Raw genomic sequence first — 15,770 nt, 5'->3', positions numbered from 1 at the left:
TTGAATGTTAGATTGAATATGCTATAAATGCATAAAATCGGTAGTCTAATGATAACATTTTTCCTTTAATTCAATGAGTAATCAGATCCAGATTTTCGATCATGATTCAATAGACGTGTCATAATTAGACAGCGAACGTAAAAAATATAGCAAACTTGAAACTCTGATAAAGTTTAACACGACATTTATTATAATAATTTATATAATTAAATTACATTAATAATTTTGCATTATCATTATCACAGATTGTGATTAATATAGCAGTTTCACAGAACGCAAAAGTCACTACATCTCGTAAATAGTGTTGGGTCCACGATCAAAAAGTTTCCAACATGTTTGGTCTTTTATGAACACAAGGAGTTCGAACAGTTAAAGTCGAGTTTGATCTTGGCCAAGTATTCAACCGAAGATCGCGTTCAAGCTTTTCAAACAGTTGGATCAAACGTTTCAAACTTTAGGCTCCAGCTAATATAATCTTGTCTCCATTACTCCATGGTAACGACGGATGATGTCGGGGACAGGTTTTAGCTCCCGGGAGCCAATTTTGCCCACCGCTGATCTATATGAATATTCTTCTATCATCTGCAAGTGCTGAATCCCCATCCTCGAAGTAGCTCCCGCATATTATGGGACACTTTGTGTAATCATCACCAAAACAAGCCCGTATCGTCGAGCTGCAGCTCGCCATATCGTTCGATAGAGCGGCGTCGTGCATTCAGCCCTGCAATCCGACGGATTCGTTTGGAATCGATATGTTACGTCAGAGCGGGGGCAGAGGGACGGGCAGGAATCTCAAAAGATTTAGGTGCTCCCGAACTGTCTGGTTTTAATTCAGCCGTGGGAGAGGGGTGGGGGTGGAAGGGAAGCTTTTTGAGTTATTGCTCGAAAGAGATTGCTGCCTCCGTCGCTTTTATACCACGGCCCCGTAAATTCGCCGTGTTTTAAGGGTGGGACAACTGTTTAATTCTCATTCGAACAAACGGCCGCAATTTACCGGATAGGAGGAGCATTCGTTGACGGACACGTATTAATTCGTACAAATTGCTTGCAGGCTTTCTTAAAACCAGCCCGAAGGGGAGCGCGCAGGGAAATTACGGGCTGATGGATCTGGTGGCGGGGCTTCATTGGTTGCACGAGAACCTCGGCGCTTTTGGCGGCGACCCCGATCGACTGACGCTCTTTGGCCATGGAACCGGAGCCGCGCTCGCCAATTTTTTAGCCGTCTCACCCATGGCAAAAGGTAAAAAAAATGGACCCTTGTGTTTGTCCCGTGATACCGGGACGCCTTTTATTATTCGTCTGGTACCGCATGCCCATTTCCACGGTTTAATTCGCCCGGGAACCAGCTTTCAGAGGCTCTCTTCGTTGCTTTCAACGTTTCGCGTTTCTTTGCAGCAGGCAGTTACACAGGTCACATCTTTTATCAATGTGTAATGAGATTGTGATTCAATTGGAGGATAAGGGAAAGGAACAGAGAGTGTCCATTTGTAGTGATTTTACGGTTTCTAACCGGTTTTGTTGGTAAGAAATGTAACGACGAAGCCGTCGAGTCGCAAAGGGTTAAAGATAGAAATATCTACATGAGATAACGTTAATGATTTAGTGTGCTGGGTGAAAACAGTGGTGGATTAACGTATTGAAAATTAATTTATCTTAACGAGTCTGTTTGGTGACGTTGCTAACAATAATAATGATGATAAGGAGTGTTATATTGAACAATAGAAATACCGACGATAAACGTGTCCACTGCGTGGAATAACTATAAAACAACCCTGAAATTTTCAATTTTTATGTATGGTGGTTGAAATAATAACGAACCATTTTTTTATAGGGAATATAATGTATCCTTTTCTGGAGAAACATTATTTCTCAACACGATTTCATACATTGCATACTTGGTTTCTATTTTAATCACAATACATAAGAGTTGAATATTTTAGGGTGGTTTTATAGTTATGCCACGCACTGTATCTATTCTTTTTGGATCCTTAAACATGACAATATTTTGCAAATACTCAAATTTACAAATCAACTAACTTCATTTTCATATTACAGTAAAAGTTGTAAAAGATCTGACAGAATGCATTGCTGTAACATTTTAATCATCATTTTGACTGCTTTAGTAGTTCTAGTGTTTATGCTTCAGTTATTTACCTTTAAGTAGTATGTAAAAAAATAAGTAAATATGATTCAAACGGTTTCCTACATTAAAATATCCTATGTTGAAAAATATAAAGCTTTCTCGGACGTTTGAAAATGTTAATTAGGATAATTGAGCTAACAGGGGTTAGATTTCTGATTCGAAAGTTCTGTACTTCCAGTTTCCAACCATAAAACACGTTATACACCGTAAAATTATTAAAAATGGACATTACCTGTTCTTTTCTCTTACCCTTCATGTTATTTTGCCACACAATAGACGACCTACTACAGACAAACAGTAATGCACATAACGTTCGTTATTTACGCGTAGAATATACAAGCATGATATGATCATTTTATCCTAAGATACTCCGTGTTATGTTACCCGTAGCGACCCCCCTCAATTCCACTTGCAAGCCGTGCACAGTAACCATATTTCCCAGAATCTGACTTGAAAACATACACTGCACGAAAATGGCAAACTAGGAAACCAGACACCAAACATACGAGACTTACCCATAAAGGAAGGTTCATCAATTAGAAGAACCAGTTAAAGGAAAAAAAATGTTGAAACATGGCGGAAAATAACTAGGTACATACACTATCATCTAGAAACATTAGGACATCTGTTCTGTATGAAGAAAATATAATGCTTCGTGAAAATTATATAGCGTAGGCCACGTTTATTACTTCATAGTAGCATAAACATTGTTCACCAAGCTTTAAAAACCCCTGAAGAATATTTGTTTCAGACTTTATGCAATTTTTTAATACCTTGTAGTATTTACATGCATATTGGATAAGTGTCGTCATACTTATGGACGGGAGTGTACATATATTATTTTTCTATATAATCGCCATTGACTTTCACGAAGATGGTGTATCGTTGCAGCATCTTTTTTAAAACCTGCATCAAAAAAGCTTTCGTCAGTGACTTCAGCCAGTTTGTTACTCCTGTCATCAGTTCATCATCATTTCGACATGTGTGAGGCATACTGTGAAATCATAAGAAACTGAGACACGTCATTCGAAACAAAAGACGTGGAATATTGTCATCTGGGGTTGACAAAACATTTTTTATAATCACATTAAAGCTCTCTTGAAACCATGCTATACCTGATAACAACATTTTCGATCGAACTCCTAATAAGAGAGTAATCTTTACTGATCACGATTCGTGGTTCACCCTGAATAACGAGTGATGATATTAGAAACATAAGAGGTATTAAGTACCTTTACCCTAAATATAAAAAAATATTTTCTTTTGGTTTGAAAGGAAGAATTTAGGTCGTAAAAGATTAATTTCTGACCAGACCTTGAGGATGCGTTCAGTATTTTCGTTCCACACCGAAATCCGGTGCACGATGTTTCGATTCCATTTCACCTTCCTTGATGGTGGAGTTGTCTCGTGTCGTCATCGTAGATCCGAGTAAAAGGTGTCGGAACACACGCGTGGGACGGAGCTGGTCGAGGGTGGATATACCTGGAGGACGACGGTGTCATCATCGTCTCCGTTGTCGACGGCCACTAGAGACTTTAACAAGCTTCCTCGAGTGTAGCCTTCTCTAACCCCCCGCGACAGAGAATAAGGGCTACAGATGGGTAGGTAGGTTGGGGGGGGGGCGAAGGGTGAACGGAACGCAAGGTGGAAGACCCTCGCACCTCGTACAGTGTTTCTAGATTGCACCTCCATTCCGCTAACGAACCCACCTCGTGTCGTCCTTAATGCCCTTCCACAATGCGTTTTAGTCTCTCACCCTTACGCTCGGATTCACCCCTAATGCCACCCCCTTCTCTTCCCCCTCTTTGCCACGAGTATTCTTGTTGCAAGGTGACGAGTCGCAAAATTCTTGCGGCACTCGCGAAAACCACGCGCCGTCGCTGTTCCACCGGTATTTGTGGATGTAATTTTCAATGGAATTGTGATTTCAACCCCGGTTGAATGTCGGAGATCTCTGTAGTCGGCGGTGTTCAACCGCCTGCGCACCGCGTTCGCAGTATTTTACGGGTTAAGGATCGCACGGTGCGTTACTCGCGCATAGGGGTCTCTAATTATGAACGTTTGAATTATTTCCGTTGGTGTCAACGATATGAGAAAAATGGGGGGAGGGTTACGTGATTCTGAAACCTTGGAAGAGTATTTTCTCGTGGATGGAGGCGAGTCTTTGAACATTGTTTCAGACGTTTGGACTTCTTTAGGGTTTTATTTCTTTAGACGTTTGACAGTTCTTTTGGACACTTTCTTTTTCGTACCCGCAGTTGGAGTCTATATAGTTTTGAAAATCAATCTATAAAACCCTGTCCTTTAGTAGTCTTTTCATATCTCTAATAATAGTGGAAATAAGTTAGATATTCGTAACTATAATTGTTTGCCACCTTGTATATCATATGCCTATGTATATTCTTTATTCAGAAGATGTATCATAGAATTTCGAAAATATTTAATTTGGAACGGTATACTTTAGTGTATAAAGTGAAACAACACCTTCACCGCCAGACCAACCCCTATAACACAACCATAGCGTTATATTCTTGCCACTAACAATACAAAAACTGGATAACCCAATATTCACCAGTCCTCCTTTTTCAACCTTTAACCGCTAACGTAACAATATTTCCTTTAACGTGCGGTCTGTGAGACGCTAAACACGAAATAATTAAAACAAATATTATTTTCGTATTTGTTTATTGAATACAGTCATCTATAAGTGTGAAGTACAAAAAAAGTAGGAATACAATAATTCTTGTAAACAAATAAGTCTGTTACACTTCGAGCAGTCGTATTGAGTCTTCCGCTTTAGTTTTAGTGGACATCAATAACATGTAATCATTTTTTCTAAACGCTCTTCGACAGGAGAATTTTTTACATCGGATTTCTCGAGATTTCCATGAACACTGTTCTTTTATCACAGTAAATAAACGACAACTCACTTCGATGGCTTGTAAATGAGTTATTCATTTATACATATGATGCTCGAAAGTTAGAGGGCACCTCAGCACAGAATATACTTTGCATTAAACGAAATGAAACTTTGTATGATCGACGGTGTCGATTGGCAGACCGCACGTTAGCGGTTAAGGTTGATGTTCTCGAATTTTTTAAATATTCTGTTGTTAACCGTCCTCTTTTTAAAATGTCCCACCCAATAGATTAGCCTTTTATTTGTATGTGTGTGCTTCTTAATATTGCAGAGCTAGTTGAGAGGGTCGTTTTATTGGGCGGCTCGGCCCTGTCGCCCTGGGCGATCCAACGTGATCCACTGATGGTGAAGCGTCGCGTCGCCGATCACACCGGATGCCCTGGCGACGTTGAGTCCGACGACATCGCGCCGTGCCTTCGTCTGAGGAACCTGGATGAACTACTCGCGGTGCAGTTGGACCCGCCAAGATTCACTTCGGGATTTGCTCCCTTCATGGATGGAGCGGTCATGCCTCAGCCAGTTAATCAGGTATTAGGCGTTACTAAAAACTTTTTACATACGATATTGGATATATGTGTTGCATTCCTCTGTAATTTATTGATAAAAGGAATTATTGATAATGATTTGATAAAATGACTACTACCAAGTTTATTTTGCCCTAGATAGTGAGCAACACATATTTGCAATAATTATTCGTTTCAGTTAATTTTCTTGATATTAACAGTAAGAAAGGTGTACGTGATAACGTGTTCCATGTATTAGTGATGCAATAAATATTTCCAGTAGTGCATACTCTTAAACATTTTTCAGTCATAAAAAGAGATAATTACAGAGGAAGCGGGTTCTAAGGGAGGATTTTAACAATAAATTGGTATATTGAATGCAAAATTTTAAGTTGAAACGAATTACAAACTAGATTTCGTTGCTAATATTTTAACATAGGAAATGTTGGAGATTTGACACTTTGATTTTTTTACTTTTGTTCATTGATCGATAGACTGTAGTGTCGCCAGGCACAGTTGCCTATTTCGACTTTGCGGAACATCGTACGGCGCGACGTGTAAGCGATGAGTTCGTTAATTGAACCGACAACCGACTGACGGATGTCGTCCGGCAGGATCAGGATGGCTGGCCAACGAAACTCCCAGTATATTAAGTTCCGGCCACCCCTGTAGTCGTCGTTAATCACGCCAGCCACCGTCGAACGGAACGCGTCTTTTTCTGAAAACCGATCGAGCTGGTATCGCGGGACCAGGATTGCTTGTCGGCGAAACTTTTAATTAAAAGCCATAAACTATACGGTGTAATTGCAATTACTGATAGTCTCGCAATCGGAGCACCGCTCGGAATCGATAGTTGCTTCAACTTCTTCTTACGTTGACTCGACTGCGCCCCCGGGGCTCCGGGAATCAATTCATTAACACCAGTGGAAGCGAGCCCGTTCGATCGACGACCTCTGCTCTCACCGTAGAGACTTTTGGGCGTGACTGTGTCCTTTTGAAAAAATTATTCTTGTTTTTCATCGGCATTGTAAAGCCAGCTTTATCATTGGGTCAGCAGATACAGTGATGGAGTGCATAAACATCGAAAGGCCACTGACATACATAATTTTAAGAAAAGTTCTTTAAATAATTCTTTTGAATAATTTTTCCGTACCGATATATGGACAACTAAAAATGATATAAAACTTGTCTGAAGATTTTTTCGACATCTTTTTTACTTCACGAATTACAAGCGAATAAATAAAAGGAACGCTTCGGATAGAAAGGGTGGTTTCTCCCTTAAAGTCTAAAAGTAGCACCAACCATGTACGATAAAATTGTTGGGTTGGCCTCCTAAATAATTGAACAAGGTTATAGAAAAATCGGCGCGTATCACTTCACGAACATCCTTTGTGAAGCAAATGTATAGTAGGAAGAGACGAGGGGAGTACCGTCAGTTGGGGTAACTCTGACGCAGTCAAGGGTAACTTTGTCCCAAAGTCAGAAAATTATCATTTTCGATTTCGCAGCTCTTTTGCAGGTATTTCACTTTAGTAATTGTTAAATAACAATAGTATAGACTAATGGTATCAGTGTATCTCCTAATCTCCTAATAAAGCTAGTTGCAATATTAGCGAAAATTTGGAATGATTTTTCTAAAAAGACAGCTCACTCTCGATAACCTCGGCCGTGAGAATTCTTGCATGACGCCAAGCGATGAAAGTCTCGATAGTTGCTTTAACATTTTTTCGAATTTACAATCTCTGTTCTCTATTCAGAATTTCCAGCCGACCGCCTCCTCTTCGGGACTAATGCCGCTGATGCCTGGACCCGGCACCGAGTTCGCCAGCCTCGGAGACCGGGACCTGCTGCTCGGCTTGACGTCCGAGGAAGCTTGGGTGAACCTCACGGACGACGATATACAGGTAAACAAACGGTTTAGATTAAATAGGTCGAGGTAGTTTTATTTAGTTCACCTGGCTCCAGGTCCTTGTGCCTTCAGATCTGTTCGCTATAACTTATTCACATCCGCGAAGTTTATTCAATTTTCAATTAAAAGTTCGAGACGCGATGAAAGTTTCTTATTCGGGTGGCATATGTTTGAGAGATGATGTGCTGCGAAATAGGAGAATTGAAATGGAAATATTAAACGATTTGTAGTTAATTTTTGTAAATAAATTCTTCTATTGCAAAGAATCTGTGAAAACGATCTGTCAAAGAATCTTCTGGTCCTTGGCATGTCTGTTTTTTTATTGCTTAAACAAAATCACTCATTGCTCATGAAGAAGAAAAGACCAGATAAATATTAAAGCAACTAATTACACGTAATATACAAAACTTGAATGTCATCGGAATTTAATTGGAAAATGTCAACAGTCCATCCAGGAATATTATTTTTTCTACAACCCATTAATTACAATCCGTTGTAACTCCAAATTAAAAAAAAAAAGAACATGCAGCGCTTTCTTTAATTAACAGTCACGATGAAATTGGCAGGTTCGAGTGAAACGGTTGTAGTTTTTAAATTGCCGGGAATTATTTTTGATAGATACTGGATTTTAACGAGACGCAGGACATCCGGCACACTGGTAATTGACAAGAGGCCAATAAATTACTAATTACTAGGACTGTGTACACTGCAAAACGTAGCCATCGATCGTGTCGGGACATTATCGGCGATCCGATGGTCATGGTAGCCGGACACCTTGCGAAGCGTATTTCCGCAGCTCCTTGACAATTTGATAATGATCGGACGTTTCGTGGTTCCGGGCCGAATTGTTCATTTACATGCACATATCAGCTAGTTACGATTGGAAACTCGATCGATCCCGGTTGGACCTCAATTTCCACTAATTAGCGTCCGTCAGTTACCAGTTCCTAATCGGTATATAGTCCCTGGATACGTGTTAAGAAATTGAACTGTGAGAAGGAAATTCCTGATTTACGTTTCGTAAGGAGATGATAAGCTTACGCCTTAAATTTCAATGAAGCTGTTGCAGAAAAAATACATACGTACCGAGTAATCTTAAATTAGCAAGCATATTCTACAGGTCAAGACTGAAACGGAAGGTCTTCGTTTCGAAATTCTTCGTTTTTTTCAGAAACAATCACATTTATTTTGAAGGTCATATTGCATCACAACATTCGATCCGGATGTATTTATGATGTTATTAGTTTACATTTACTTTCTTATTCATTATTCATTTTGATTCCTTGTTAACTTTCTTTTTCAAGTTGTCACTTAGAACCTTTTACGCGAATCACCTGACTGTATTCCACCTGCCATTAGGTAGTTTGTATAAATTTCGAACATTCTCTTTATTTCACAATTCCAATCACTATAATGTCATCTAGTACATAAAAACATTTCACGGTATGGAATTCGTAAAGGAAGCTATATGTTGGCTGTACAGGGTGTCCCAAAATAATGGAAATTAATTCAATAGTTACTTGCTAGCTGCTTCTAAAAGCTCTAACAGAAAAAAAGGCACAACCTCGACCAACACTGAACATCACCAAAAGCTAAAGACCGATTAGCCATAACATTACTAACTCATCGATCCCCAAAGTCCACAACGCGTCGTAAAATGGAAGCTTTACGATCATCTCGAGTTTTTACGAGTCGTTCCTTAGAAACTCTGAAAGGAGTCACGACTGAGGAATCCATCTGTGATTACAGAACGGCTTGAACGAGACGAGGAGGGATCGTATCCTACGCACATACGTGCGTAACACCTATCGTTACCACCTTCACGAGATCTACTCGACCCTTCGGAACGAGTACACGGATTGGGAGAGGGGCGAGCAGAGTCCAATCGCCATTTGCGAGGGTCTACTGTCCCTTTTGGGCGACGGACAGGTCGCCGCGCCTCTTCTGAGGCTGGCGTTACTGCATTCGGCTGGCGGTGGACGTGGTTACTTCTTGCATTTCCAGCTGGGCGATCGACCGAGCCAGAAGGGCGAGGAGATCCCCTATCTCATGGGGATACCTCTTCTTCGCGGTGAGGTCGTGTCCGTTTTGTTCGCCTCGATCAACTACACTTCGCTCGATGAGAACCTGTCCAAACTGTTGGTCCACTACTTGGCGAACTTCGTGAGACGCGGGTGAGTTTCTTTTGTGTTCTTGTTTTTCTTATATATCGATCGGGATTACGTGCCAGTTGCTACGGCGGAGATGTTCGAAGCTTCGGATACGTTTGTAAATTGGATTTGCAGGGGATATATATGGAACGGAGTAGAACGGTGTTTGTGCAGTAATAATGTGCTACGAGAAGAGTTATGTTATCCTTTATTGGTAATTATTAGACTGTCGATTTTATTTGACTCTGACGAAAACGTGACGAAGTATTATATGTGGGTCAATCTGAATTGATAAAGTTTGTGGTTTATTGTCCATTTAGAAACAGTGAGCCCTTTAATTGAGAAACTTTTTAAATGGCACTGTTAAATATTGACTTGACATAAACTTTTACACTTTGTTTATAATTTATGTAAGTGTGTAAAACATAATCACGTAAAGGATATTATTATGACTTTATATTATTTTCTTGACTTAATGGAGTTGTTTGGAAAAAAGATAATTTTCATTTACAGAGGTGTGCAAATTATTACATTTGCTTGTAAAATAATTCGAGATATACGAACATTAGTTTTATTAGTTTCTACATTAACCCTTCAATGCCCAGACCCTTAAATCGTTATTTCATAATTATGTGATTGATAGGTATGTTGTATTTTGTTATTTTGAAGTCGAACATATCGATATTGTACCATCCCTAAAAATTTTGTTCTTATTTACTTTTGGAAGAAATACTTGACTTTCTACACGGATGCAACACTAGAAGTTAAGGGTTATGGGCAGCTCCTAAATTATAGTCAATAAACTTCCCCCTCCGTCTCTCCTTTTACAGTTTCGAAGAAATGATTCGTCTCATCTAAGGATCCTTTGCACCTTGTTTCATATTATTTCATGCCGTTGGCTTTGAAGTAACTACGAGGTTTGAGGCTATCTCAAGGGGGCAGCATAAGGCTATTCGATGTCCGAGTATAGAGACGGGTCAAATGAATTGTGGTGTTTGTAAAGGGGATCTCGCGAGGAATAGTCTTCTCCCGTTTGGTAAGCTCCTTCATTAGAAGGTTGATTTGAGTGCGGGCATATTCGCAAAGCGATTAGTTGGAGGACCTTGTTCCAGGGTAGAAATTCTTAGTTCATGATCCCATTTATTCACAGAAAAGGGTTCTTGGTTTAATTAGATGTGTATTCAGTAGATACAAAAGGACTAAGCTGAGAATTTTAAACCTTGTATATACAATTACAACTATATAAAACAAAACTTTCGCGTTTGCGTGAGATTATACTGGAATTGTAAGGATTGTATTAAATTGTTTAACGGTTTATCAGTTGATTCCGTTGTTTTCAGTTTGCGTTTCAATTCACGGTTTGTTATATTAATGGACGGTAATTAGTTAGTGAGCCTATGAAATACATTTATTTATTTGTAAATTATATGCATTCTGAAAATTCATTTAATTATTTCAGGAATTATTTAGAGTTTTGTATAGAGAAGCTAGAAACAAATATTGCTAACTGGAATACAGTCTTTTCATGGCAATTTGAATTGAAATTATCAAAAAAAAGCGATTACAATTGAATGGTACCTTAAGTCACAGATTTGTTGTATAATTTTAACGTATTCTAAAAAAAATATTATTTTGATTATAAAGGAGTACCTCATTTAGAGTAATACACAAAATTACAGAGCCGCAAACAAAAAACAATTTTTTGAACATTTTAATTGTACGGTTTAGTACAAGTTTCAACTTTATCAATATTGTAAACGTTTCGATAATATTTTCGGGATTTTCTCATTCAGAAATTCGGTGTTACGAAATTAATCTGTTCTCGTCGGATAAAGTAACTCCAGAGTGAAATATGTGTATAGAAATCAATCTGTTATTCCGTCGTCATTGAATCAAATTTTTACGGTCACAAATCATGAATAACGAATTTAATTGGACTTACAGTTGAGATGATTAGTCTCCCAGGCCAGTGCACAACGCAATTTCCATGCAAATACATTTCACCAGTTCAGCCATCGTCTCGAGCAATTGAACCTCGAATAAAATTGCATCCATGTGTAGAATCGTTAGGAATTCTGCTCTTTCTGTATCACGACGTACTGGAGGCTTCTCTAAAAATCCAAATATACACAAAAATGATAAGGATTTTATAGAAAGCAATAAAAATCGTTCAATTTTTATATGTACGTCCACACTAACATTTATTAGCCGTGCGAAATATTTCTGCACTTTTTTCAGTAAAATTCAGTCTGCATATTAAAAATAAAACAGAAATAAACTCAATCAGTGAAATATTCTGTCTGAAATATCAATGCCTTCTCTTCATTTTTTATTTCACTGCAGAATTCATTACGACAGAAGTTTGATGGTTTTAATGGAATCAAACCACCGATACATACGAGAACACCATCAACTGAGTTTTAATCTATTATGCACAGATCTAAATCATTTTTTTTTTTTGGAAAATGTGGTGAGTATATTTTCTGGTACTTCCACAAATACCACTATTTTTAACCCTCTATGGCCCGAATTTCTTTCGTGACTATACAAATTTTTAGGTAACGTGAAACCAACAAGTATCAATGTAATATTAGTCAAAATATTTTTAATATTTCTGTTTTGCAAATTAGCGAGAATTTCTGTTTCACTTTCTGAGAATGAGAATTGAAAAATATTTTTTTTGCAGGATAACTGATAATACTATGTATACGTAGATATAAAAGTAAACACCGCATATCAAATTCTTAATTAAATAATATTATATTAATAAAGGCGGATATTGTTCTTGCAACAACCCAGGAACGGCCCTGATGATTTAGTTAGAGTAACAGAAATTACATAAGGAAGGAAAGTAATCATAGTCTTCAGTTCTGTATATTTTTATTTCAATCTTCATACAACTGAATAAAAAATTATTCAAAAACTAGAACAACTCGGACTCCCTATTAAGAAACACGAAGACTTTTAACTTCACGATATATACAAATGATTCACAGACGAAGAAGAACAATAGAAAACTCTTCGTGTATTAGTCAATCGTGATCTGATTTTCCCCATGAAAATTTTCCGAACCATCTTATCAGTTAATGAAATAACGTTCAATTTAATTAACAAACGGGACGATATCAGCTTAATTGCAATTTTCTTTAATCAGAGAATGCGCCTCCAATCTTTGAGTATCTCCCGGTTGCCCCAGATTTTCTTCCCCGTCGTCGACTCCGCTTGAAATCGATCCTTCGGTCTTTGTTCTCTCCTGGCCTCGTATATATTTTTTTGATTCTTACGACCGACGACCGCGCAGCCGGTCGTTTTTCACGAAACTGGAGGGAGAATCCTGACTGCATCGGGCAGCTCACGACTGACAGATAGAAAACACACGAGACGCGATTGCATTCGTGTTCCGCGTGATATCGCCGGGACGCCTGGTGGGCTCAGAGAAAGCCGGGGCTGTCCAGTGGACTCAATTTCGAAACGCAATTTCCGGGGGCCGGGTATCTCGGTCTTCGCCCGCTATACAAATCGAGAAAAGGGAAACGACCGCAGCGCGACGGCCTTGGAATAATCAAACGAGAACGTGTATGTGACTTACAGTCCTGTCCACTGGACACTTACACAAATAAACATTGAATAAGAAAGAATTCGGGTAAACAGCTACTTAAATTACGAAATATACGAAATTTATCGTAATTTTGATATGGAAAGTTGGCTCCCAAATACTAAAAGGTTGAGAAACGCTGGTTTACGAGTTATTAAAGCTTGATGGACACCGTCTATGCTACGTTAATGAAGTAAAACATGTGGCCTAAAACATACAATTTTGAAGAAACATCACATTTGCTTCATATACACCACGAGTCCTAATACTTACGAGCGCTAGCGTGCCTGTTTTACTACTTAGTAAATTTATTTCAAGTACTGAAATTAATGTTAAATCGAATGTTAATTTGGCATAACTTCCAGTAACTCCTGAGACCAGATGGTAGTAGGCCTTTCTCCAAAGCTGCTCTTTTCCCTAGAGTAAGTTTGCTCGTGAAGGTACATAGCAAAGAGACTGGATCATATAAACATCATTACAAAATTGTCCGTAAAATTAATATCACAGTAAAATATAAACCAGGACCAACATCCTCTATTAATTAAACGCATATATTTTCGACGATTTATGACCTAAGAAACAAAATAAAGTGTGTCTGTGGCAGTCACCATGTGAAGACCACCTATCCCGAACCAACAAGAACAAAAATGCAATTTCCGACAATATTCTCGTGATCCCATCCCCTTAGTTTCATTCGGATCCCTGTAGGTCCGTTCGCGACAGAACTGTACCATCCAGTCGTCGCGCATAAAAACATCAAACGCTATACAGGGGATATACGACCAAGTCTAAATTTATACGTCGATCGTGTATCCGAGCCGATCGGTACGAATACAATTTCCATCCAAACCCCTCCCCCCTGAAAACCGTATCGGTGACAGCCGCGTATACATATACAGCATGCCCGTGGCTGGGATGTTTCAGGGATCCAAACGGCGCCAGCCCGCTGACATCGGGATCCGACGGGCTTCCGACCAGCCCGCCGTTCTGGGATTCGTACGATTCGATAAATCAGCTCTACCTGGAGGCCGGCCGTAGCACGGAAATGCGGTCGCATTACAGGGGCCACAAGATGTCCCTGTGGCTGAATCTGTTGCCCCAGCTCCATCGACCAGGCTACGAGATCAGCATGCGCCACCATCATCTGGCGGAGAGTCCGAGTCTTTACGAGGGCGCCGTACGTCCGCAGACAATGGCGCTGCCGCTTCCGGCCCCGCCGTTGCCGATGCCATCCCCTACCGAGCCGTCGTCCGTATCGACCGTCGCGATCTCGACCACCGAGTGTACACCGAACACCACAGTCGCCACCACCATGGCCACCACGCCCAGAACGCTTCAGCACTCGAACTTGGGCCCAGGGCCTAACAATCTTCTGCGAAAGTTAGCTTCCAGCCACTACCAAAGCTACACCACTGCTCTGACGGTCACCATAGCGGTGGGTGTGTTTCTGTTGCTGCTGAACATCCTGATCTTCGCCGGGATCTACCACCAGAGGGACAGGAACGCGTCAAGTGCCGCTGGCCTGTCCTCGGCGTTCGGCGACAAGAAGAAGGAGGAACTACTGGAGGCTGGTTGTTCCGGCATCGAAATGTCTTCCGGCAAACAAAGGCTGTCCACGTTGAATCTTATGGACTCTCCGCCCTCAAGTCCACCGCCCCATAAAGCGAAGCTGGTCCAGGAGCTGGAGCTACAGTTACAGGAGTTCCAGTGTTCACCGCCACCCGGCGGAGGGAAGAGGATACTAGAACCGCCATTGTACACGATGAGCCCCTGTGTCCAGAGAACCCGGACTCCGTCACCGTGTGTCGATGCTACCACTGCTAGGATGGACGACGATGACGATGACGGGGACAGCAGTGATGATGATAATGACGACGAGAACCTTCCGGAACCCCCGCCACCACCGAAGGTCCCGGCGCCGAACGTTGGACTGTCCTGTCCAGGGATTCTCAGGCAACCCGGCACACCTGGCAGCGCCAAGAAACGTGTTCAAATACAAGAGATCTCGGTCTGAGGGAGACTTCCGGGTGGTGTCCGTTTACCAATGGGTGATGCTGCGAGTTTCTCGTAGCGGTTCCTTCCGGTGGTCACTACTGCAGGCAGTGGTTGATTCAGCCACGGGAGAAGTTCGGTTCGATTAGGGATCGATAGGCTATTGATATCGGTGTCATACAGTTGTTATCGACGTGCCATGGATTTGAGATGTTGTTGAATTTTAGCTCGACGGAGACGCGCAGGCCTACGGTGCGCACCCGACGAACACACGACGAGGAAAGCTGCGGTTCGGCCTCGGATTGGAAGTACGGTTTCGCGTCGAGCGATTCGTGAACGACACGTTGAAAGATCATCTTTTTTCTTCGGGATGAAGTTTGTAATTACGGTTACTTAGAGTTTTGTTGGCAACTAGCTGAAGATTCTACTGTTGGAGAAATATCGTCATAGTGTGAATAAGACTTGAACTCTAAACCACGAATGTTCTGGAGACGTGAGTGACGGGTCGACGGGAACAAATATGGGCGGCAGGATAAGAGCACAGATCGACGGCCTTAA

At 40.7% G+C, this 15,770-nt stretch overlaps 1 protein-coding gene across 1 annotated transcript in view; it reads left to right on the top strand.

Moving 5' to 3' along the window:
* Positions 1-15,234, top strand: part of LOC107186713 (neuroligin-1-like) — a 48,715-nt gene extending 33,481 nt beyond the window's left edge. The window contains exons 3-7 of the mRNA XM_015574650.1: positions 1,052-1,240; positions 5,335-5,591; positions 7,324-7,470; positions 9,225-9,649; positions 14,145-15,234. Of these exons, the coding sequence (XP_015430136.1) occupies positions 1,052-1,240; positions 5,335-5,591; positions 7,324-7,470; positions 9,225-9,649; positions 14,145-15,234 (2,108 nt within the window). The remainder of the gene's footprint in view (positions 1-1,051; positions 1,241-5,334; positions 5,592-7,323; positions 7,471-9,224; positions 9,650-14,144) is intronic.
* Positions 15,235-15,770: the final 536 nt, after the last annotated feature.

Source organism: Dufourea novaeangliae, unplaced genomic scaffold (assembly GCF_001272555.1).
Source record: "Dufourea novaeangliae isolate 0120121106 unplaced genomic scaffold, ASM127255v1 scaffold14, whole genome shotgun sequence".
In the NCBI taxonomy this organism is placed as follows: domain Eukaryota; kingdom Metazoa; phylum Arthropoda; class Insecta; order Hymenoptera; family Halictidae; genus Dufourea; species Dufourea novaeangliae.
The sequence above is the reverse complement of the archived record's forward strand: the minus strand, read 5'-3'. Positions and strand labels throughout refer to the sequence as shown.